This window comes from Alnus glutinosa, chromosome 1, assembly GCF_958979055.1.
Source record: "Alnus glutinosa chromosome 1, dhAlnGlut1.1, whole genome shotgun sequence".
NCBI classification, from domain to species: domain Eukaryota; kingdom Viridiplantae; phylum Streptophyta; class Magnoliopsida; order Fagales; family Betulaceae; genus Alnus; species Alnus glutinosa.
In genome coordinates, this window is record NC_084886.1 from 3122313 (window position 1) to 3147278 (window position 24966).

Sequence of the window (24966 nt, forward strand, 5' to 3'; positions counted from 1 at the left end):
CTAATCCATTAATGCTACATGATAAGCCAACACTCAGTTAACCTAATTATATGATAAGCAAAACTCAATCAACCTAACCGTCACTTGGCTTAGTTTACATGTAGTATTAGTAAGAACCAAAAGAAGAAAGAAAGAAAGAAAAAAAAAGCATAACCCCAAGGGGTGGCTCAGTTAGTCAGAGCTTGGGACGGTAGGACATTTCTCCCTTTTGATCTCAGGTTTGAATCCTACTAGATGCCACCTCTCGCTTGCGGGTTAGCCACTCGATCATAACCCGCATTTCAAAGCTCCATTCTTACAATGGCACTGGGGATGGGACACGGGTTAATATGAAAATCTTGGTTGGGCCTTTATGCTCGGCTACACTACTACTATATGTGGGTCATCATATTTCAAGGTACTGTTCAGCTATAAGTAAACTGGTATAACCGTATTTTTTAAATAAAAAAAAAAAAGAAAAAGATAAAGATAAAAAGATAAAAGAAAAAAAAGAAAAAAAAAAAAGAAGAAGAAGCGTAAGCATGAATTACGAGAGATTCTGAGAAACCTTTTTTGCCGAAGATCCCAATAGAAGAACTTTTGACTAGTCCACAGTCCACAGTCCACTCACTTCCGTTTATACTCCACCAAACCGTATGGTTAGTTGCATCCAATGGCAAGATTCCAACCTTTTATTCCCCTTTCCCAATCAACTAGGCTTTGACGCGTGTACCTAGCCAGGTCACTACGGGTAAGCAATCTTTTTCTCAACTGGATTGGGTACCTAATTGCATCTGATTTTCAATTTTTGTCAAGGCAATTATTATTATTATTATTATGAATAATAAAAGACTTGTGGATATAGAGGCGGTGAAGAGGCCCATAAGAAATATGACCACCACTCGTTTCAGTCGATGAAGAAGCAGCCAAATCCAGTCTCTGACCTCCCATTCCACCCACAAAAGAGAAAAAGGAACAACAAGTCCAATTTCAAAATGCACACTCCTCCATTCCTCCTCCACCATCTACTCCCTCTTCTCCTCCTACTCCACCAAACTCCATGGCCAAGAATCTACCTGAATAATACCTTCCATATTCCACTCTCTACTCTTCCACTTCCCTCTTTTTGTTCTGTTTCTCTTAGACATGACTTCCTCTTATTGCTTATCTTCAACCAGAAATACTAATACTCCTTCACCTCAAGCATTCTTTCTGCATAACACCGACCTCTACCTCCCCAAGCATCGCTGTTCTTTCTTTTCCCGGGAAGCCCAACTCCCCAAGAGAGAGACTTTGCTTCTCAAGCAGCAAATACTAGCACCAAAGTTTTCTTTTTTCCCTACCTTGAGGCTAAAAGACTCTGAATTTACACACCCTTTTGCGACCATATCGTCTTTTGCTGAAGCTGAAGGCGAAGAAGAACAGAAAGAAGAAATTAAATTTAACGAGCATCGTCATGAAGCTGCGAAAGCTAAGGGCGACGAAGGCGACTTGCCTGGAATTGCTCAGGCCTTCCACATATCTTCGAGCACTGCTTCTGCTATTGCTCTATGCATAGCGCTTGTGGCTCTCATTTTTCCATTCTTCATGAAGTCTTTGGGACAGGGCTTATCCTTGAAGACCAAGCTGTTGTCTTATGCAACTCTGCTATCTGGGTTTTACATGGCTTGGAATATAGGAGCCAATGACGTGGCTAATGCCATGGGGACCTCGGTGGGTTCGGGCGCATTGTCGCTCCGGCAGGCCGTGTTGACTGCTGCGGTGTTGGAATTCTCCGGGGCGTTGTTGATTGGCACCCATGTGACGAGTACAATGCAGAAGGGAATTCTTGTTGCTAATGTGTTTCAGGGAAAGGATATGCTGCTCTTCACTGGATTGCTCTCTTCTTTGGCTGCTGCTGGTACTTGGTTGCAGGTACATATTATGGTTTCTCTCTTTGAAATTTATTTCATTCTGTTTTAGTTTTAGAATCCTTATGTTTGTTCAATTTGTGCAATGTGACAATTCAGAGGAGAAGGTTGTGTGTTGGATGTGAATTACTTTGTGTTTGTGTGATAATACAGGCCATTATTAACCAAACGCATGCAATGCGAACAGGGCTATCCATACAACATTTGATTCCTAAGCTTTTCTAGCTAACTGATTAAAGAATTTGGCCCAGTCAGTATACTTTAATTCCTTGCTATAAAGATTTTGAAGTTCAAAAGAGAAAAGACGTATGAGCTTACTAACAATTGTTAGTCTACATGTGTTTGTAACACCCCGGTCTCATATTGGGAAGAGATAAATAACTCACATAGAGTGAGTAGTTTATAAGACATAGATAAATGCTAAGTCCCACATTACCTAGTTACTAGTTGAAACTGAACTTTATAAAGTGATTCTAGGGAAAGCTTCAAATTGACTAGTCCTTTTGGAGTGATAGTGCAAATCTGGCTAGCGTTTTTATCTGGGTCGTTACATGTGTAGTTTGTTTGATCTCAAAAACTTGGAAAGATATTCCTTTCTATGATTGTGGAATCAATGCTCGGGTATTATGAGTGACTTAATTTTCTTCCTTGCTCCCCACCTAGATCACTTCAGTACTGTTTCTTCTTATTGTGTGAAACTTTGGGCCAAATAAGAAATTTGGTTAACAAACAATTTATTTCAACAAAATTTTCTGTCAAAATCATTTAAATCTTTGCACTTCTGCGGTCATGCTATATCATTTCAGTATGTTGTTCATTTTACTTCCCTGATTGTTATTGTTCACAATATCATATTAGATGCTGTTACGGATTTTGGTTGGTTAGTTGTGTCTTAGGCCATTTGTTTTGTTCTTTAACTTATGGAACTAATCACCCATACGAGACAAAGGTGGAGCTAATATCAAAATCAAGAGAGGAAATTCCTCGATATTTACATCTAAAGAAGATGGAAGAAACAATGAAGAACAGGTTCTCTATGTATGAACTAAACAAATACTAGATCATAAAGCTTGTCTTTCTTAGCAGGATGTCTCCCCATTCATAGTTCCATAGGCAACTAGGATTTTATATTTCACTAGCTCATAACCCGTGCTATGCGCGGGATTCTTTTATACTTAAAAGACTGGTTCAATGTTTAAAATTTATGGGTTCATGCTACGTGTCATAATTCTGTGCCAATTATAAGTTGGAATTCAGCAATAAATATATTAAAATCATGACAAAATCGGTTCAACCTCTAAAATTCACCTGTTTTTTTAATTAGAAGACCGGTCCAATATTTAAAAATTATGGTTTCACGCCATGTGTTAAAATTCTATGCCAATTCCAAGTTGAAACTCGGCTTATATATATATATATATATATATATATATATATATATATATATATATATATGATACGATATGATGTTTTTAATTATAATTTTCATTAAAGTATAATAAATTTATTAAAATCATGACAAAACCGATTCAACCTTTAAAATTTACTCATTTTTTTACTTAAAAGAACTATTCAGTGTTTAAAAATTATAGGTTCATACCATGTGTCATAATTCTATGCCAATTCTAAGTTGACACTTGGCGTGTATATACATATATGATATGATGTTTTTAATTATAATTTTTTTTTAAAAAAAATCTCACCACTTAATGCAGTTATAATGACACTTAATGCTATAATACGAAAAAAAAAAAGTCTTTATTTTGGTTTCACACCCATGATCTTTTCATTAAAGCATAATAAATTTATTAAAATCATGACAAAACCGGTTCAACCTTTTAAATTCTCCGATTTTTTTACTTAAAAAAAGGGTTCAGTGTCTAAAAATTATGGGTTCACGCTACGTGCCATAATTCTATGTCAATTCTAAGTTGGAACTCGGCGTTTATATACATATATGATATGATGTTTTTAATTATAATTTTTTTAAAAAAATCTCAACCCTTAATACGGCTATAATGACACTTAATGTTATAATGTGAAAACGTCCTTATTTTGGCCTCATGAAGTTTCACACCTATGATCTTTTCATTAAAGCATAATAAATTTATTAAAATCATGACAAAACCGGTTCAACCTTTAAAATTCACCGATTTTTTTACTTAAAAGAATGGTTTAATGTTTAAAAATTATGGGTTCATGCCACGTGCCATAATTCTATACCAATTCTAAGTTGAAACTTGGATTTTATATATATATATGATTGAGTCCTTGCAAGCCACCATATTAATATGCCTTGTATATAGGATTGACTTCCCCAAAGCAGCATGTATGTCATCTTTAAAAAATGGGGGAAAAAAATATTTCCCTGAGATTCTCTTTAACTAACATTTGGAAAATTTATTTGAACTTTATGAGCGTGGGAGGCTTGTATTTGCACATCCAATACTGGCAGTTGTATGATATCTCACTTGGACATTGGATTTACATTCTAGAAATTCTTGATTAAAATATGTATTTTCTTTCTACATAGCCCCTTCCGATAGTTGATTTGGAATATTTTTTTTTTTTTGATAAGTATTTGGAATTTATTGGTAGCAAAGGAGGTAGAATATTCAATTCAAAAATAAAAATGTTTAATAGTTCTTGAAACTGCAACAGCTTCTAGGATCCAATTATCTAGTCAGTATGGTCCTTACTTCCTAACATACATAAAATTCTTCAAGAATATGTTTGCTTGGGGAGTGGTATGATTCGAAAATAATTTCTAAAACGTGTATGTGTCAGCATTATTCACCTATCAACTCAGACTTAAGAATGAGAAAATTTTTTCCTAGATGCATTTGCTTTCACAGGCATCTTGGAATATCCTAAATCTGACTTTTTATACTTGACTTTGAATGTACTCGTTTTCCTAATATGATTATATGCTACATTCTCAAGTTCTTCTTTTATAATGATCTATCTTGTGTTATATATGCAGGTTTCGTCATATTATGGTTGGCCTGTCTCTACCACACATTGTATAGTGGGATCAATGGTTGGATTTGGACTTATCTATGGAGGATCAGGTGCCGTCTTCTGGAGTTCACTGGCCAGGGTAGCTTCTTCATGGGTGATCTCACCATTAATGGGCGCACTGGTGTCATTTCTTGTCTACAAATGCATCCGTAGGGTATTTTCTCACACTCTTAGACTTAGAAGCAAGCTCACTGCCTTACATCTTCTATGGGTTTATCTTGACTTATGAATTTACCTGCTTGTTGGAAAAACTGACTTTGGAACCTTTTGTCATTTTAGACATTGTGTGGAGCTAATTTTTCCAGAAATCTATAATAAATATAAGAAAGGCTTGAATATTATGATTAATGGGAAGCTGTCAAGATGCACAATGAAACTTTGTATTCATCGACTCCCCAAACAAATCATAAGCCATAAGCTTGGTCGGGTGACTGCTTGTGCCTTCTGCTAGCTCCTTATATGTAAAGCTTTTCATTACAGTATAATAACTGACGAAAGTTACTTCTTGATCATAAACAGAACCTAGGCAATTACTAGCTTTCTCCATAGCCCGAGTTATTTGACGGAATGATGAGATGCACAGTTCTTACGACTCTACTTTCTTTCCCAGTTTGTGTACAGTGCTCCAAATCCGGGACAAGCTGCAGCTACAGCTGCACCAATTGCTGTGTTTGTTGGTGTAACCGGAATCTCTTTTGCAGCCTTTCCTCTTAGCAAGAGCTTTCCTTTGGCTCTGGCTCAGGCTCTAGCCTTCGGAACTGCTGGGGCGTTCCTTGTAAACAGAATTATCCGAAAACAGCTGGGTCATCTCCTTCTTAAACCAACTACATCACAAGCACAGCCAAAAGAGGGAACCATCCCCACCAAAAATATTGGATTTCTCACTGATATAGCGGGTCCAAAGGGTACCCAGCTGGAAATAGTTTATGGGGTATTTGGGTACATGCAGATCCTCTCAGCCTGCTTCATGTCATTTGCCCATGGAGGAAATGATGTCTCTAATGCAATAGGTCCTTTGGCTGCTGCATTATCTATACTTCAAAGAGGTGCCTGTGGAACTGATATTGTTATTCCAATTGATGTTCTCGCCTGGGGAGGATTTGGAATTGTTGCAGGGCTTATGATGTGGGGGTATAGAGTAATAGCAACAATTGGGAAGAAGATAACAGAACTCACACCAACAAGAGGATTTGCAGCTGAGTTTGCTGCAGCCTCTGTCGTTCTATTTGCATCGAAGCTGGGACTTCCCATCTCAGCAACCCATACTCTGGTGGGTGCAGTCATGGGGGTGGGGTTCGCAAGAGGACTTAACAGTGTTAGAGCAGAAACAGTGAGGGAGATTGTGGTTTCTTGGGCTGTGACAATTCCAGTTGGTGCTATCCTTTCTGTTTTCTATACATGGATCTTAACCAAGCTTTTGTCTCCTATTTTGTGAGTACATTCAAAGGATCAAAGTCATGAACAGCTTATGTATGCAATTATTTACAATTACCAACACTTTTTTCACGAATCTGATTGGTGGAATATTATCCTTGTCTGAGCTAATGTGATTTCCTCCGAGTGGAAGTCACCATATGGAATTGAGTAAACAACTTTGGCTTTCTTAGTTAATCTGTTCAAAAGCCCTTCTTTCTTCTAAACTGTGATCTATCTGTTCATGACTTTTACATATGAATTCCCATTGGGATGTGCAAATCATGTTTTCCTGTACCAAGATCCGTCGATTAATTAGATATCAAAGTGAAAGCAACCAATCACAGCTAAAAAGAATATGTTTAGCAAGGAATATGATGTGTAATCAATCTAGCGAGGAATGCCCTATAGCATCAGATAGGAAAGATTATAGGTGTTTTTTCTTTTACTTTTTTCTTTTTTTTGGGCTTCTGTGTTCTGTATTGATTGATATTGAGAGAAAACGATGGCATCATCTTACCTTACAAGGCTCCTAGTTCATTCCTATTAACATGAATGTTTTGGAAGGTTTATTCTTTAACTCGTGCAGTTACTTACGACAAAGTCCTATATGGTACTACGAGTCTACAAGGTTTTGGAAGTAGCATGGCACTTTGTGGAACAATTATGTTGTCATCAGGGATAGTAGCAATGTTTCGACAGCAAGTTAATTCATGTTCTATTACACTTAGAAAAAAAGCCGATGGGCTTGAATGGCCCCCACTATTAGAGCTGAAGTTTGTGATTCTTTATTCTTCTTGTTGAAGACCGTGGGAGCAAGTTGAAGTGAATACATCTCATAACTCAAACTGAAAAATAGGCACCCCTTGTGATCCGAATACAGGGAAAGGTCATTATTTTTGGTATCCTCAGCTCCATCCCTGCCTCCTCATCCTGAGAGGTTAGAAAAGTTCAAAGAAGTGAAACTTTTGCACCCACAATGTGACAAAATGTGCTGCCTCCCTATCCTTTTCAGAAAGCATTCCCATATCCTCCCTCTTGTGCTTGTCCATTTGGCTAGATCAGTGGAGAGAACCCCTCCACTCTGGCTTTTCTTTGCTTTCTTATATTAAAAAAAAAATCTCTGAAAAAGAGAGAAAAGACCAGAGTGAATGTTGGTAATCTTCTTTAAACTGCACCAGTAGAATCCAGAAAAAGTTGAGTACTACGAATAAGGTACTGGTATTGGGACTAACGCAGACTTTTCCTTCAATTGGCCACTCAATACATTCAATTCCGAAACCATAAAACTGAAACAATTTGACAAAGAGCAATGGTAGTTTGCATGATATTTAAAAGATCGGGAGAAAAAAGAAGAAGAAACAGAAACCAAAAATAGGTGTCAAGTATCCAGTCAAGATTTTGGGATACTGAAACAATTTGACAAATGACAGTCACAAGTTATTGGAAGTAGTTCAAGTATTTTGCAGATAAGTCCTCTAAATGAAGAACAGAGCTCCAGTAGATTTTGGGATACTGACAAAATAGTGAACATTCAATTCATAATTGGGAGAAACTTTTCCTATCAGAGTACTTATGCACCCAACATATCTTTATGAGGAACCAAGTAGAACCAAGTCACGGAGAGAGCTCCTGTACAGAAGTTAGGCTGGGTTCCCACCCTAATCCTCTGCATGATTTTGCCTTTGGGAGGGGAGGTCTAAAAGGCTTTTTTCCTTTAACACATTTTCTTGGTGAACATCTTGAGTCTCTTGACCACCTTGCCTTAGAGGCAAAAAAGTCGCTTGCATGACAAATAGAGTCCTCCATACTTTCTCGACCAGCATCGATGGTGAAGTTCCAATCCCACTTTTCTTCTTCGCCTTTGGACTTCTCTGGGTGTCTACGCTTCAATTTCTGTGCAGTAGTGGATGGGATTATATAGTATTTCTGACCAGGCAAGAGATCTTCTTCTGGACATAATAGGGACTCGTGTGGATTTTTGAAAACTTCTGACCGCGCAACATACATCCCAGGATACTTTTCCATCACCTGAGATGCAGGAACTGCATTTTGGTACAGTTCCTCCCGCCCACCTGCATGAACTATCCTCACAGATATATCTCTTGATAATTGTAAGCTCGTGTCCAATGATATGGAAGCTCCTCCCAGTTCTTTCTTTCTTCTAGGTTCACTGTCATTGGAAGCTCCTCCCAAGTCTTTCTTCCTTCTAGATTCTCTGTTGATGCACCGGCCGAGCCCCAGCGACTGAAAAACACCCATCTTCAGCATAGCCAGCAATCAAATATTGTCTAATATTCCAATAGCTTCCTCATTATAATCAGCCGGCAGGAAATGGTGGCATTACATTGGAAATTCTTTTTGTCTTTCATGGCCGGCTCCTCTAATTTAATATTTTCAAATAGAAGACAGTGATGAAACCAAGGCTTAGCCAAGCATAAACATGGGAGAAGGAACGGCTTCATCTTGTGTCTTCTTGGAAAATCTTCTCTCTTCTTGGAAGTGAAAAACAAAGCGAGCCTTGAATAAAGGATGATATAAGCAACAACTGGGCCTTAAAAATAGCTTGTCAGTTTGAACTTGTGCCAGCTTTGTAACTTTGTAGGCACATCCTTGTACTAGAATCGTAGTCCCATAAGCCTGACAATACCTGACGTTCCAGTTTCTTCAGTCTCCCACTAATCCAATTGTTGTGGAGAACGAGACAACCCTTCTTCAAGCAGGCAGCTTTAACATTTTTCTTCTGCCACAGGTCTAGGTAAGCGCCGTTTGGGAAGAGGTTTCTGTCCAAGAAATGAATGGTCAGATTCGTCTCAGGTTCCACGCATCTATTATCGCCCACACGATTGGATCCATCTTCCCCACATAACGTGTCATAGAAGCTTGGCTGCTCAGATAGGCCTGAAGTTGCTGCATGCTTTACCACCTTCTCCATAGCAGCAATTGTTGAATCATCAGAATGAGCAAAGTAAAAACCAGAGTTTAAGCGCCTAGGCATGTTTATTGGTCCTGAGTACATGCAGTACGTTAGTGGGTAAGTACTCAAATTTTATTTTAAGGTTTCAAATAATCCAATCAATTGTCATTTTCCTCCTTAGAAAATCTGTATTCTGTATTTTTTACCAGTCAGAAAAGGGGTAATTATTTGAAGTTTGAGATGCTTGGAGAATGCACCTGTCTTCTTGTATTCATCAGACTGTGCCACGAGGACAGCAGGGCCAAAGGAGTAAAGCAATGGCAATGGATTTTCAAACCAATAAACATCCACATCACTTAGCAATACATTGTAACCAAGCTTCAGTATCTTCAAAACCATTCTGGACTTTACTTTGGTGACCCTCTGAAAGCATTTTGTTCCGAAGTGGCAGTCATTGAAGCTGATGTTACTTCGAGCTAATGGATCATTGAAAACTGGCAGGCCCTACCAGCAAATACAAACTTTTTGAATTTAGATTTTGCACAGTTGGGTGCAATACACAAATCCAATTTGACCTTAGGGGCAATCTGCTGAGGGGATGAGAGGACACAAGGCACAACAACTCAGCTACTGATGGGCCTTAATGCCAATCCACCCACCCAACAAAAGAGAGAAATTGGTTTTAAGAGGTCAGGACACAGCACTACAAGTTAGAACAACTTTCACAATAATAACAAGCATCAGATTCAAACAATATGCTGAAATATGGAGATCAGTCCACAATACACAAGCTTCAAGATGTTAAATATCAAGAAGAGGGTTGGTAAGAGTCCACAAATTTTCCTGGACTTATACTCTGCTCTGCTTGAAGCATATGCCAAAATCCTTATTTTATTGTATGTGCGCATGCACGTACATGGCCACGTGTTTTATGTAACTGAGAATGACCAAGAAAGTTGATTAAAATGAAAAAGAGAAATAAAATAAAAGAACAGCGGTGAAGCATAAATACCTGCAAGACAGAGAACCAATAGGTTTCCTGGTCAAGAGCACAAATCATAAAATTTTTAATCTGGAGGCGGCGTAATCTACATACCCAACTCATTAGCATGTCCTTGTAACTATATCCAGCAACTGCAAGCACAACTGTCTTATTCTTGTCTGCAATTAAAGGAAGGAGTGACTCCAAGGAGAATGAAAAATCTAATGGTTCTGAGAACTTCATATGATCCTTCAGAGAACAATCTAGTATTCTGTCCAGTGATTTAATGTCATCAACACAAGCCATGATCCTCCTTTGCCTCCAGGGATGTAAGATCTTTTTCTTCCTTAAGCTGAGTGCACTCTGGTATCCATACGGATAGACAATGTTTTCAGTTGTGTTGATGAAAATATATTGTCCGTCACACTTCAAAAGTTTTACTAGGCTAGAATAATTAGCTTCACGATAAAACAATGATCCATACAGTTTCCCAATATGGGAATTGCCAACATACTCCCAGCTTCTCTTTTCTATATCTGAAACTCTGGAATCTCCAACTATTCCATTAGACCAATGCTCCTGATCATTTAGATTGAAACTTGAGATGGTCCAACTAGCATCAAACACAAACCTGAATTCAGATGACATGGCCTCGTTAATGACCCAATTGTTGTGGATCCCCTTCCCATACAAGAAAGGAGGAAGAACTCCAGTATGTAAGGGCAAATCCCCGCTGTTCCATGCCATAAGCATTCTCCCCTCACAACGACTCCACCGCCAACTTTGAGAAAGTATCTCCTGCAACTGAAGGAACAGAAGAGTTAAATGGAGTATTCTCACATGGCCCATCAACTTTCAATCTGGAACAGATTCTTTTGTACCTCCTGGGTCCTCACCCATTTGCCATCCCCGTGTCGCCAATGTTTCCCATCCTCTTCCAAGTAGAACGGGAAGTGGGAAATATTTCGTGAAGAAGAAACAAGGAGCCAATCATGGTCAAGTTCGTAAGCGTAGTTTAGGGTGGAAATGAAGTCAAGCAGAAGAATGGTCTCAGGATCGATAAGAACAAAGACGTCCGAGGCCAATGAACGTGATCTTGCTATCATGGAATGGAAGAATGGAGTACCAAGAAACCTATATACGTACAGACAGATCAGAACGCAATGGATTAATGTTTCCCTTCTAACTTGGACAAGAAACAGTTCACCAACTTGCAAGAGTACAAAAATAATAGCCAATAACTTTATCATCAGATGTTCTCATAGCTTCTTTCATACTTAAGCAAAGTGGATCTCATAGATGCTGCTCTTGATCTTCTATGAGATTTATAATATATACACCTTGACTTTCGGTTCACATGCCTAGTAGACTTGCTCACAGAATATATTGCTTGTTAAAGGATGTATCGTATATTTGAAAAAGAGTAATGCTACATACCACAAATCCCACAAATGTTAGTCAATCACAGATCTTTCCTATAAAAACGGAAGGAAAAAGATCTTGGATGTGGATGGAATAACGAGTAATGATAGAGACTACATTTTTATCCCACAATGCCGATATGGTAGCCTTAACCAACCCTTGGAATTTTATTTTATTTAATCCAAGAGTTGGTTGAGACTATCATGTCAGCATTGTGGAATAAAACATGGTTTTCACATTTCTCATGGCATGACAACGAAAGACTTTTGGTTTAGAATAATACAAGAAACTCATTCTGCAGTAGAATTTGAACACCAACCGGATTTTAGGCTTTTAAGTCTCTAGTAATACCAAAATAATTAACAAAATGCATTTAGTCCCCTCTAAAAATGCTACCTGCATCTTCTTACTAACTTCCACTGGAGGTTTCTTATGTAACCCGTATGTTTTTATCCTTACAAAACCCTGCACATTATATACCTTCCTGAACACTTCCAAACAGGACCTTTGCAAGCCATAGATATGAAGATACACCAGTAAATCCTTATATATATATATACTATAGCCTTTGCAGCCTATACCACCATTATCTCTTCGTCTAAAAAGCATTCATGTATGTAATACCATTCAAGATTCAATGAAAAAAAGTAAAAACCCTTCAGCGTTTTGAGCAGAACTAGATTCTCAAAGAAAGAATCAATCTCCCACAGGACCCACAACCGCACATGGACTTAGGCTACTTAGCTTACAGTGCCACTCTACATGTTTGTATGTAGAATCTAATGCTGAATTGGCCATCAAACTTCTTAAACCGCAAAAGAGAAATATTTTTAAATGCTATCACACATATTTCGCACCTCCGATTAATGCAGTGCCTGGTTTGTCTTTGATGAAACCTTAGAAACAACCTAAAGCAACCACAGCAGACTCTGTGGCTCGACATGCCCAATGCCTTTTACCTGCAATTGGAGAAAACTTGGATTCTCTTCATCTAGAATTTTCTGATATACATAATATCAACTTCTAGATTCACCAACGAAACCTTATTCTATTACGTCAATTGAAAACCAGGAATTCACTTCAAGAAACTTATATGACAAGAACGATCACATAAAACTGTTCCCAATCAGCAACTAGAGATAACTACACCAATATATAAACTCATCTAATTGTTCCCCAGCACCCCTCAATATACCAAATAAGAAATGAGAAATTAACGACTAAGTTATTTACTTACGTGAAATCAATGTTAGGCTCAACCAAAACCCGCGAACCGAAAGCATCTGCAAAAGAAACAACAGAAGGGTCTTGGCTAAAGAGAACAACGGTGATTTGCGGGGACAGGGCAAGCCATGACCGAACGGCTAGACTCTGCCTATCCCCAGCAGAGCCATTAAATGGGCTAGGCGCTGAGAATATGGTAATTCTCGGATTGCCCGGATCGCCAAGAGCTCTGTAATTAAGTTTGGGCACGTTGATCTGATCCCTGAGGGAAGGCAACCTCTGAGTAGCATAGAGAGAGAAACAAATTAACACAAACCCATACAGCCAAATTGACCATAGCCCACCTTGAAATGCCTGTGAACCAAAACAAGTTGCTTAGCAACAATCCACATGAATCAAAAACGGACAAAGAAAAATACAAACAAAGAGTAAGATAACAGGAAGGCAGAAAGAAGTGAAAACAGAGAGGACCTTCATTGTTGTGTTGTTGAGAAAGAATGGAATGAAGTTGGTGATGGGTTTGTTTTTTTTGTTTATTTATGAACAGCGTGCTGCGTGCTGGGTCAGTGAAACTTTAACTGAAAGAAACAAGTTGCACAAGTAACAAACTTTACCACTACTATCAGCACCCCCAGGACGGGAAGACCATGAGCCATGTGAGGCCTGTCATCGTGGACACGTCAGTTTCCATTGAAAAACCTTATTTTTCGTATTTGAATAATCCAGCCGCGTCAACGGACTGGGAATTGAAGATTGAAGATAGGTAAAAGACCGTTTACTGCAAGTCGTTTCATCCAGAAAACATGTGTACCCCAGAGTTGGTGGGAGTTACTTCTCTTTTCCAGGTCGTTTCGTCCATGAAGTTGTGTTACATCTCCAATAAGATCTCTCCAATTTCAAGTAGAGCGGAGATAAACTATTTTACAGCTAAAATTTTGTTTTATTTCATTTAACAGTGTAAAGGATGTTACATTATTTAAAATTTTTAAATAACAAGGTAACATATTTATCATGCATTAACATATATATATCATTAAATTTGTAAAATTTAATCTTTCACCGCAAAATATCCATTGAACTTATAGGTTGCAAATATATATATATATATTTTCCTAAGCACCTCGTAGCTAAGGGCATAACGAAAGTTACCTCTCTCTCTTCTTCTTCTTCTTCTTCTTCTTCTTTTTTTTATTTTTTTTTGGGTACAATAGAGGCTCGGTTTGGCAAGCATTTGGAGGACAGCTTTCTTCTCTGACGATACAAACTGTACTGTACACTTGTCATTGTTGTCAAGTCAACAGTCAGATGGCAAGTGCATAGGGCAGGATGCTCATTGAACAGTCATTAAACTTGGGCTTTTATGCGTTTCTTCAAAATCTAGATGAAATGCCTTCAAGCGATCCAACGGTGTGAAAAAAAAAAAAGAAGCCTTGATCACTAAAAAGGTATTCCTGAGACGTGGCATCTGCAGGCATTGAAAAGAAAACTTACGCAATAAACCACTCTCTTTCTCTCCTCCCTCTGAGCGGCCATGCCCGTGCCTACATAAAAAGCTTAGACATCAATTAAAGCATTTTACCATCTCCTTTCATTTTACCATCTCCTTTTGTGTTTCTTTTTCTACCTATTAGTTGTAATGGTAAACGGTCGTGAATAATGAGAGTCGTGTGATATCAACCCATTTGATTCCACAAAAACAAGGGGCAGATAGTTGCATGAGATTTTGGGTTTAAATGACGTCTCATGCTACTACAGGTCATGAGAGAACAAATCTCTAATACAAGGCGTTAGCCCAAAAAATCTGGGCCAGAGGTGAACATAACATCTTGCTACAACTTCCCACGAGTTTATCTTTGCCACAGTCGAGCGAACTACAGCTCTTATAAAAAGTCGTTTTCGCCATATCTCTGCTCACAAGTCACAAGTTGTTTCTCCAAAAAGATTCAGGTCGTTTTTTAGAAGAATAAAAAACTATGCTGCAAGTCGTTTCAACCAAATGACCACAAACTAAACCCTTGATGTTCTCCTATTCCATTCCCTAATACGCAACTCTTGCTGGCGATGTTTGGTTCTTGCATTTGATTTTTTTTAAGAATAAAACTGGTCAATCACTACAGGCAAACGCTTATCTTTCCTTCTATTGGGTAGTCTCAGAATTTAAAACACTCAACCTAATTAATCAAAATAAGAATGGAAAATATCAGAAACCAGAACACACCTCGAAATGCCTTTCAAGCTGTAGATAGAGTTATAGAGGATACCCCTTGAAAATGTGCAATCCTGAGGCCAAAAAAACTGTAATACAAATCTCTCCAGAAGTGGGGGAGCTAAGAGATTAAAATACAACATCTGCCTACCTTGATACATCATTAACAACAAGTCAAAATGTATTTTGCAGGCAACTATCCTTCCAACTAAATATTACAAGACCCAATTAACTCCCCTCGACATACACCAACATCGATGTCCAGAGCAATCAAGCCCCATGACTATGCACCAGATTTATAAGTGAAACTAGAGCTTCAGGCAAATCAGATGTAAAACATTTAACCAAATACTTCCATTTGAACGCCCATAATCTGACAGGATCCTTCCCTCCAATTATCTGTGCCGCCGCACAGGTGATCTGGATCTTGACCTTCTTCCCCTGCATTTTAAATTGGTAGAATAAATAGACTAGACAATGTCCAGAGTGAAAATTCAAAAGCCTGACACTTTAACCTGAGTTGCTTATTGTAATGATGATGGGGGTGTATGTCACAAAAACATTTGCACAATCTTAATTTCAGAGAACATACCTAATGGTATCAAGAGAAGAGTAGGGAGAATGCTTGCGCTGAGAATGCTTGCTATGTGGGGACCGCGAAATTTGTCTAGAAATGAAAACATCCATCATACTATTTCGTGAGTTAAATAAAAACGTAATTCAGGAGAAACGCTCAACCTTTTACATAGTCAAACTTGATAAGAAGCTGCCTGCTAGCATAAAATTTTCTGCTTCTACCCATATAAGATTTGAATAATATAATTAAAACACCAGCAGGTATCAACCAAAAAATCAGTGTATATTGCTAAATCCTCAATAAGAACTGCATATCCACTCATCGACGATTTGTTGGCCTATCAATCAAAACGAAAACAAGAAAAGAATTTCACCAGAGAATCCATCTTTTACATTTACTAATAATTGTATTCGCATGAAAGTGTCCATTATTCTAATGGTAACCTAGTAGACAGAATAAACACTAAGCATTAGCCGGATGCACCAGAGTAAAATTACTCAACTGCAGATACATTGTTTGTCCACACCAGGCTGTATCACTAATCTGTCATAAAATTTCTAAATAAAAGAGTGCAGTAAAAAGATAAAATCATAATCAGTAGTACTGAGAACAATATCAATAACAAATTAGAGAAACAATCCAAATTCAGGAAAAAATGGGTCTCCACTATAATCGTGAGGTAAAACCTGTTATGTAGCTGTAATTAGAATTTCAGGATTAATGTGTGTTCACAGATAAACAGAAGGGCATTGGTCACAGTATTGTTTGCAGCCAGATAAAACTAAAGAGGGAGGCAGTAAAGGAGAATCTGTACGGGAGAGAGAGATTTGACAATCATTTATACAGTAAGTAGCAAATATGTAAGAAAATGGTCAACTTAACTGAACTAGGTCTTAATTCCAATTTACGGAAGATGCAAGAAAATGGTCAATTAGCAAATTTAATATTCATAGTAGAACCAATTAATCATTTTAACTATTTAATAATTTTAAGTTCAAAGAATAATTCAGGCAAGCAACAAGTATAAGCATTAGAAACCTGGAAAATATAAGGGTTAATGCTGCAACTTAGTGTGTTCCCTGAAACTAGGCATAAAGCGAGTCTCATTGTGCAAACCTCACAAATCTCACAACCAAAGCATAGAAGAAAAAAAACTGAAACACTCGACAATTTTGTTTTCATTATTATGTATCTCTCAGCAAGATTGCACCGCTAGCTGTCTCCACAGAAATATGGTTGATACCATAAATTAATGATTCGTTCCCTTATTATGGAATACATAAAATAAATCTTTACTGAAAGTGAATTTGTAGAACCGCTAATAAATGATTAAATGTACAGACTTCTGACATAACAGGGTCACCCAATTCAAAATCAGAATTGCAAGCTTGACAAGTCACATTATTAAGATGCCTTCACCTACCATATATCGTAATTGACTGCATACTATAAACAGTTCAATCCACATTTGAAAACCATAAAGGAATAATTATCAGCAGTATCAAAAGACAAATTAACGCATAAATTAAGTACCATACTGGGAACTTAAAACATTACATGGAAGTTGAACTAGAACACTGCATATTTTGTTCCAGATACCAATTAATCAACCTACTCGTGCCTTATTTTTAATTTACTAGGTGACTGATAATATCTCCAAGTCATACAATCATGTTTTTTTTTCCTTAAATGCCATTTATGATAGACTGGCTCAATTTGATATTCATAGGATCATTCAAACATCCCCTTGACATTTGACAACCTGGACCCGAATAAAAGTAAGAGATTTTGATAAATGGGTACCTTCTCCTAGACCTGACAGGTGATGGTGATGAGTTATGTTTCCTTGATTGCAGTTTCCTGCAGTATCCAACCATATATAAGGACCACATAGTATAACTGGAAGAACAGAGCAGAGCCAAAAGATTTTAATGGTTAACCTTTTAGAATCATCTGAGGCTTCATCACTTGAATCATTGGCATGACTAACTGAGGTGTCTTTGCTATTTCTACCCTTACTGCTAATGGAAGAAGAGCGTCTTTTTTTGTGCCTGCTTGACTCGCTTGCGATTTTATGTCTTGATGTATCTTCCTCCTCATCCTTTCTGTGTTCTCGTTTTCTGCTGGGATCTTCTTTAGTCCTAGCTCTATGGAGTCTCTCTGTTTCTTTTCTGTCTTCCTTGACATCAAGATGGTCAGAACTTTTTCTTGACTCAGATTGCTTTTCTTTTACCCTAGGCTCAAAACTTTGCTCTTTCATTCTGTCCTTTGACCCATTCGAATCATCTCCTTTTTCCTTTCTCGGATGCCTTTCATCTCGTCTCCTACGTTTCTCATCTCCATTATCATCTGCCCATGTCTTATTACTGTCTCCCTCCCTAACAAAGTCTTTCCCAGAACTCTTTTTACTTTCATGTCGATCATTTTTATCTAACTTCATTCTGGTTTCACTACGTTGAGGATCATTGCTTGATGTTTTCTTGACAGTGACATACTCTCCAGGCAGTTCAGATTCCATTAGTCCAACATTGTTCTTTGATCTAGAGGCACTGGTTCCATCTAGTATTTTTCCACTAACAGTAATTCCATCATTACTATCTTCAGAGACCAACTTGGAAGAATATGCATGGCCCAGATCCCTATCCACCCTATTATCATTCAACTCACTAATAGTAGCACCGTTATTGTTTTTGGATTCAATTGAACTGGTTTTGCCCATGCCACTCTCCATATTTTTCTGACTTCTACTGTCCTTTTGAAGTTCTACTTTGGAGATTCCATTCTCAGCTGCATCATGTGTATCTTCTGAAAGCTTTTTAATGCTCAACTGCTGATTGGAATTTGGCAGACTGGAGCTCCGGATTTCATCATCTCCATTATCATCATCAGAAGCATAATTTGCAAGACCTAAAATATCTCCTGGGGAGCTTGAACTAGATTTTTCACTGTCACTTTTAGTGTCAGAATCCTTTGCCAGGGTGGGAATTAGAACTTTTGCAGATGCCTTAGGAGCTGGAACTGCTGGGCGAGATGATGGTAATTCCTTATGATTGGAAGCGACGGTCTTCTGGTCAACTGTGGCAACAAAAAGAGAAACCATAGTTATAAATTTTATTATGTTGAAAACATCAGAACTAGCACCCAAATATACAGAAACTAATATGAAAAGTGAGAGTTCATGATATAATTACCCTCAACGGTTAGATCATCTTCACTGAGAACTTTAGTTGCAATTTCATCAAACAGCTCATCAGTAACCTAATAAAAAAACATAAAATGTTTAACTACAGCAGAAAGAAATTAAATAAGATAACAATCACTGTTCAGCAGTTGTAACCTTTAAAAGAACTTCAGTTAGCACACGTTTTATTTCCTGGTTGACTGCTGCAGTTCTAGCTGCTTCAACATAATCCTACAGAGAACAAAAATATGGCAGATCAATAACAACAGAAATGAAGTGCAGCCGATAACTATATTTGAAGAAAACAAATCATGAAACAAATAAACAAAAGAACTTCTCATGTTATGGAAAGAAAACTTCACCAGAGGGGAAAAACCAGTAAACTGAATCAACTTTTTATATGACAGGGTAAAACAGGTAAAAAAATAGCACCTCATCATCATCCTCTTCTTCTGTTGACCTAGAAGAATCAATGCTTTTGTTATCTGCCTGATCAGCCTTCCCGAAAGATTTATCGATACCTTCATCCTCAATGGATTGTGTTTCCTCCTTGGGATAGTCTACAGAAGAACTTGTAATGACTGCTTTCTTTATTTCCTCTTTAAGCCAATTAGGCACCGAAGCCTGGAAAAAAATTAAAAAATTCCAAAGATGAAATTCAAAAAAGGTTACGTCACTGTTTAAGTATTAAGACAGACAAAAAAAAACCTTTTTAGGGCGTTCAGAAGCAAGAGAAATTCCATAATCGCCAGAGAAGGCTACAGTAGGATGAAGTGTAGTTCCTGCACCAAGAGCAAAAGGTGCACCACCAGATGGAATTGTGGCCTGGCCTGGTCCAGGAAACCTTCCAAATGGTGGTGCAGCATGTCCAGGAACAGGAGAATGTATGGCCATGGAAGGATCGTGCTGCTAAACGAAACAAATGTCAGCATATTTGTATGAAGGCTCTATAATTGAAGAACTGAGGGAGCCAGAATCAAGACCTGTGCCCCTGATGAAATATCAGAAGAAATTGAAGGATAAACCAAACCAGGTGCAACAGAGGGAGTCCAATTATTTATTGAGTGCACTGCTGCAACGGGGTCAATGCCTCTTCCAGGTCCGACTGAATCATGATGAGCATAACTGGATTGCATATGTGAATCGTGATTACGATTAAAGCCAGGTGCAAAATCTAAAGGCATATCAGCAAGATTGGTTGTGGAATCAGCTGACTGTTTGCCATATGTGAAGGCCGCAGGAAGCGATGGTTGCATATGGTGCTGTCCCTCCTGAGCTGAGGAATTTGACAGAGGCAACAGTTTGTATGACTGTTCATTGTGATCTGCAGTATCTTCTTTACCTGTTAATTAAGTGATTAGTCAAACAGCAAACAAAGAAAAAATGTGTGTGCGCGTGCACATTGGGGAGAGATGAAAAGAAGGGGGGGGGGGGGGGGGGGGGGGGGGGTTATAAAGTTCAGAAGGCTATCAAGAATCCCATACTTAAGGGTATGCAGACAAATCCTTCCTTTTTAAGAATTCAGATATTCATGTGCTCGCAAGACGAGTGATATAACCATCCTCTAAAGAAAATCTCTCATCTGGACCAATACAACCTTATACTGCTTCTGATCTTAATTACAGCAGAAGCTGTGATTAAAGTGGAAACATAAAACTAATTATTAAAGAAGGCTAGACGTCTTTACAATATCTATAAACCATTAACATTTTTCCATGCATCCAGCACAGAAATTTTCTGTTTCTGCCTTCAAAGGACAAAATTAATGCACCATATTTCTGTCCTGTTCGTAACTGTCACATAACTAGATCACACATTGTCAAATCTTTCAGAAGCTCAAAGATCAGGCTTCACAACTTTGAAGTTCTAATATAATGTCAACCAACAAATTCAATTCTTGTCGTTAACTGAAGCTTTCACATTATCAAATTCTATTTACAAAAAGGAATCACCATGAGGAACCTAGACCTGCAGAAGAGTATGTCATGCGATACATTACAGTGCAACTTGATCGCTTGATACCATTTGTACAAATTATTCTACAAGGATTACCAATGTAAAACTGCATGTATAGAAGAGAGCACGCAGAGAAAGTTCAAAAAATTAATGCAATCTGCTCGAGAACCACTTTCCAATAACAACATTAAATTGGGGGTGGGGTGGGGGAAGCAATTACAGCAGGAGAAACAACATCCGTTCCCCCCCCCACCCCCACCCCACCAAAAAAAAGAAAAAGGAGAGTAGATTCCAATTAAATTTAATATACAAGCAGATCAGGGGTTTGAAAGTCAAAAAGTTCCAAAGCAGCAGTTCTTCAACACAAGTTTCACATGCAAACTCAATATGCTAAGTGAATTATTACCTGTAACAGAAGAATAACTAGAAGGTACCTCCTGCTGATGAACAGATGAACTTGCGAGTATATTTCCTTGATGAAATACAGCACTTGAATCTCCAAAAAATGTCCCATCTCTAACATTGTAAGTTAGATGCGCATCCGGAACATAAGAAGATGGTTCAGAGCATACGGATGAAGTCTCCTGGGGATGAACTACCGGTGGCCGTTGCAGAGGTGTGCCTGAAACTGGAAACTGTTGGTAGCTTGATGCAGGAAGAGACTGATCTTGAATATCCGGGTAATGAGCATCAACGGACTGCGGATACTGATCATAATAATGACCTTGGTCTTCCAGCCTGCCAACCGGTGTAAACTGAGACTGTGTATGTTGATTTTCCATTGCAGTTTTAGCATCTGCCCAAGCTCTAGCCCTGGCAGCCCAGTCTTCTTCATTATTATGGGCTGTCATTAAAAAGTTAAGAAAAGTTAAACCAAATGTCTTTGACACACAGAAGGGGATGCTGAGTCAAGATGATAAAAATATCAAAAGATAAAAATGTGGCTCACCACCAAACAATAAGCAGCAGTACTAGATATCCTTTGCACAAAACAATTCTAACAATTTGCAGGTCAGAGAAACTATGTCTTACTGTGATTAGCAAATCTTTTTTTTTTTTTTTAAATAAATAAGAACTATGAGTACCTATGCATGATGACCATCACCAATTTAAAATACACACCTCTTAGATTACTGTTTTCTACATCCTCACTGATAAGGATTTGGGGCAAAGTGTAATCAAGAAAAAAAAAATTATATTGCCCTATGTTCATATGGCCAAGACAAAAGCAGTGAGAATCATACTAACAAAAGATTATCTGTACAACACCGGCCACCTCTTGAGTTCATAGACCCTAGTCCCCCCATTCACATCCGAACAGCCTCCCACTTTGTATAACCTACAACACCATATAGTAGACACATAAGTCTGTGTGCATCTCCTAGTATACATTAAGCTAGGGGTAGGCTAAGCTGGATCACCATCTTCGGTGACAGTTCAATTTACAACTCAATTATATCACTTCTAGTGTGTTGGGAATATGCGTACATGTGCACATAATAACACATACTATGGTGTTACAAGCATTGGACATAATCATATACCATTGGAGAAGTTATGAACATTCTCTAGAACTAAACAAATTTTTTTAATGGGTAAAAACAACTCACACCCACCTTGAGATTGAAACAGTGACCTCACCCTCCACCCCCTTGTTTATTGATGGAGATGCCAATTAGTCCAGAAACCATTAGCTCTATAGAGCTAAAGAAATAAAGTTTTAATCAACTATTCAAGGATCAAGACTGGAAAACCACCTCAGATCAGGGCATGTGATCCAAATTACAGTAATAAGGGGGCCTAGAAATCTTGATAACACCGGCGCAGTACACATGCTGACCATCAACACTTTAAATGCATAACATACACTTTAAACTATGAAAAAAACAAATGGGCAACACATTATATTTCAATCGATGGTTCCTATGTGACAATTACAAATTTAAAACCCACACAGATCAACAAAATTAAAGAGACCAATTTAGCAGTCAAACGTCATATATACATCATAATCACTCGTGACCAATCCTCATCTTAAAAGCTTCTCAGTTTCATTTCAAAGCAGAATTACTAAAATTCCCATCCAAGGCACCGCCACATCAGTCCAGATTCAGAGTTGAGACGATTCAATAGCAAAGTTAATCAAAATGCCTAATTTGACAGCAAATCGAGCATCTTCCTAAGTTGCAAATCGAATAAAAAACATGAAAGAGTAAGCAAAACGTGAGAAACAAGAACGAAGAAACAACTTATACACAACAGCTTACCGGGATAATTCCAAGCCTGGTGGGGAGCCCAATTCGAAGTGCCCCATTCCTACAAAAAGGAACACCACGCATTAAATTATAGTCAATAGCTCTCTATTACGATCCGATTAAAGGAACAAACAAATCTACCAACATGAGAGAGCCTAGAAATGGATAACAATCATTGACCCAAAACCGAAACCCTTAACACTTAGAATAAACTGGTAAGTTAAAGTAAAATCCTAGACAATCGAGAAGGGCAAGATTGAAATTAAACCAAAAGGCCGAATAAGATACACACACACACACAGAGATCAACTTACCTGATTGGCCTGGGGATAAGACTGGGGAAGCTGGGAATGGTGGGGAGGGGGAGGGGGAGGGGGAGGAGGCACGTGGGGGCGAGGGGGGGGAGGGAACTGGGAGTGGTGGTGGAGGGGAGGGTGTGCAGCATAAGGGTTAGGGGGTGGAGGATAAGAGGAGCCAGGTGGAGGTGGAGCCCACTGCGGCGGAGGAGGGGACGGGGAAGGGGACTGGGACTGGGACTGGGGGTACTGATATTGGTTTGAGAACCACGGCGGCGGTGGCTGCTGCTGCTGATAGTGGTGGAATTGGTGGTGGGGATCCAACGTGGGCGGCGTCAGTGGTGGTCTCATGTAACGCTGAGCCTGTTGATACGCGTCCATGTGGATGTGGTTTATTTCTCTTGTCTGCTGTTTTTCTTTTTGTTATTGGGGGATGGCCGAGAAGGGTTTGCACTTTGCAGGAGCTACCGCAGGGTATGAATGAATGGGAATGATTCGTGAATGAACGAACAAAGGAATGCCAAAGGAAAATAGGATTTTAGCTAGGCCAGGCCTAGCGTTTGGAATTAGAGTATTCCTATCTTGGGCCTTGCATCTTTTTTGTTCTGGGCCGTCTTAATAAGAGACTATCTCCGGTGGAACTTAATATTTTATGTTCTAAATTATATTATATTTTATATATTTAAGGGATAATTGCACCGTTGGTTCCTGTTGTATGCCATAATTATTTGTCACTCCTTATAGTTTAAAAAGTTCATAGGAGGTCCTTGTGGTTAACAATAATTACAAATCGATCCCTACAGTCAAATTCCGTTAAAAATTTGAGGGAATCTGTTAAAATTTTTAACGGAATTTGACTGTAGGGATCGATTTGTAATTTTGCTAACCACAAGGACCTCTCATGAACTTTTTAAACTATAGGAAGTAAAAAATAATTATGACATACCACAGGGACCAACGGTGCAATTATCCCTATATTTAATAGTGCATGCATTGCTATGCCATCTAAAACTTCTAAATAATATTATATCATATTTATTGATAAATATAACAAAATAAAATCTGAACTAAAAAAGAATCTCATTCCCCCCCTAAGGTATTCACAGCATGCTAAAATGCTATTTTGGCTAGTCAAAACGTTAAAATGAAGAGAAAAGGCTCCCTCAGGCTCGTCAAAGTGGTGAAATTTTTGTGGGCTTTAAGTCTTAAACCGGGAAAATGATTTGTGAGGGACAACAAACCGTCCCCCATCACCCTTTTTATAATTTTTTAATCAAAAAAAAAATGAAAAAGAGAATAATGGGGGATAGTTGAGCGTCCCCATGTATCGGCCCTCCGTAATCTATATGGGAGAGTGTGATATGATTGTTGGAGAAAATGAATAAATTTTTGAAAAATAATATTTTAATAGAACAAGAAAAGTTGATAACTAAAATGTTGAGCTTGATGTAAGTGCTTAAAAAAATTTAGTAGCTAAAATAAATAATAAATTTGTTGAGCTTGATGCATTCACCTCAAGTTCATCAAATTTACACTCTATTTTAGCTATTAAAAAAAAACCACATTTCTCTATTTTAACTACCAATTTTTTCAAATCACATAACCCCAACTCTCTATTTTATATTGA

The 24966-nt window shown here is 38.2% G+C and overlaps 3 protein-coding genes across 3 annotated transcripts; 1 reads left to right on the plus strand and 2 right to left on the minus strand.

Annotated features, from left to right (window-relative positions):
• Positions 1 to 935: 935 nt before the first annotated feature.
• On the plus strand, positions 936 to 6516 carry LOC133866057 (inorganic phosphate transporter 2-1, chloroplastic). The gene is made up of 3 exons (XM_062302625.1): positions 936 to 1893; positions 4873 to 5064; positions 5521 to 6516. Exons 1-3 carry the CDS (start codon positions 1126 to 1128, stop codon positions 6343 to 6345), a joined length of 1785 nt encoding a protein of 594 aa, XP_062158609.1. The 5' UTR covers positions 936 to 1125; the 3' UTR covers positions 6346 to 6516.
• A 1424-nt stretch (positions 6517 to 7940) lies between these two features.
• On the minus strand, positions 7941 to 8594 carry LOC133866066 (uncharacterized). The gene has a single exon (XM_062302633.1). The coding sequence runs from the start codon at positions 8592 to 8594 to the stop codon at positions 7941 to 7943; it is 654 nt and encodes a 217-aa protein (XP_062158617.1).
• Positions 8595 to 8879: 285 nt separating this feature from the next.
• LOC133858456 (uncharacterized) lies at positions 8880 to 23848 on the minus strand. Its single transcript, XM_062293928.1, has 19 exons — positions 23358 to 23848; positions 23056 to 23104; positions 21195 to 21632; positions 19816 to 20174; positions 19541 to 19741; positions 19265 to 19456; positions 18989 to 19063; positions 18843 to 18909; positions 17592 to 18726; positions 17455 to 17511; positions 15667 to 15741; positions 15488 to 15515; positions 15087 to 15148; positions 13483 to 13531; positions 12882 to 13222; positions 11104 to 11356; positions 10253 to 11026; positions 9498 to 9744; positions 8880 to 9332 (listed from the first exon to the last, which is right to left on the minus strand). Exons 1-19 carry the CDS (start codon positions 23718 to 23720, stop codon positions 8893 to 8895), a joined length of 5205 nt encoding a protein of 1734 aa, XP_062149912.1. The 5' UTR covers positions 23721 to 23848; the 3' UTR covers positions 8880 to 8892.
• Between the last annotated feature and the right edge of the window lie 1118 nt (positions 23849 to 24966).

Bases quoted from the DNA above. Each gene is read 5' to 3' on its own strand.
- LOC133866057 (XM_062302625.1), top strand. From the start codon at position 1,126: ATGACTTCCTCTTATTGCTTATCTTCAACCAGAAATACTAATACTCCT. The intron at 1,894-4,872 runs GTACATATTATG...TTATATATGCAG, and splicing joins CTGCTGGTACTTGGTTGCAG to GTTTCGTCATATTATGGTTG. The intron at 5,065-5,520 runs GTATTTTCTCAC...TTTCTTTCCCAG, and splicing joins TCTACAAATGCATCCGTAGG to TTTGTGTACAGTGCTCCAAA.
- LOC133866066 (XM_062302633.1), bottom strand. From the start codon at position 8,594: ATGCTGAAGATGGGTGTTTTTCAGTCGCTGGGGCTCGGCCGGTGCATC.
- LOC133858456 (XM_062293928.1), bottom strand. From the start codon at position 23,720: ATGGACGCGTATCAACAGGCTCAGCGTTACATGAGACCACCACTGACG. The intron at 18,910-18,988 runs GTTACAACTGCT...TTTTTTTATTAG, and splicing joins TAACTGAAGTTCTTTTAAAG to GTTACTGATGAGCTGTTTGA. The intron at 11,027-11,103 runs GTACAAAAGAAT...CTGTTCCTTCAG, and splicing joins AATGGGTGAGGACCCAGGAG to TTGCAGGAGATACTTTCTCA.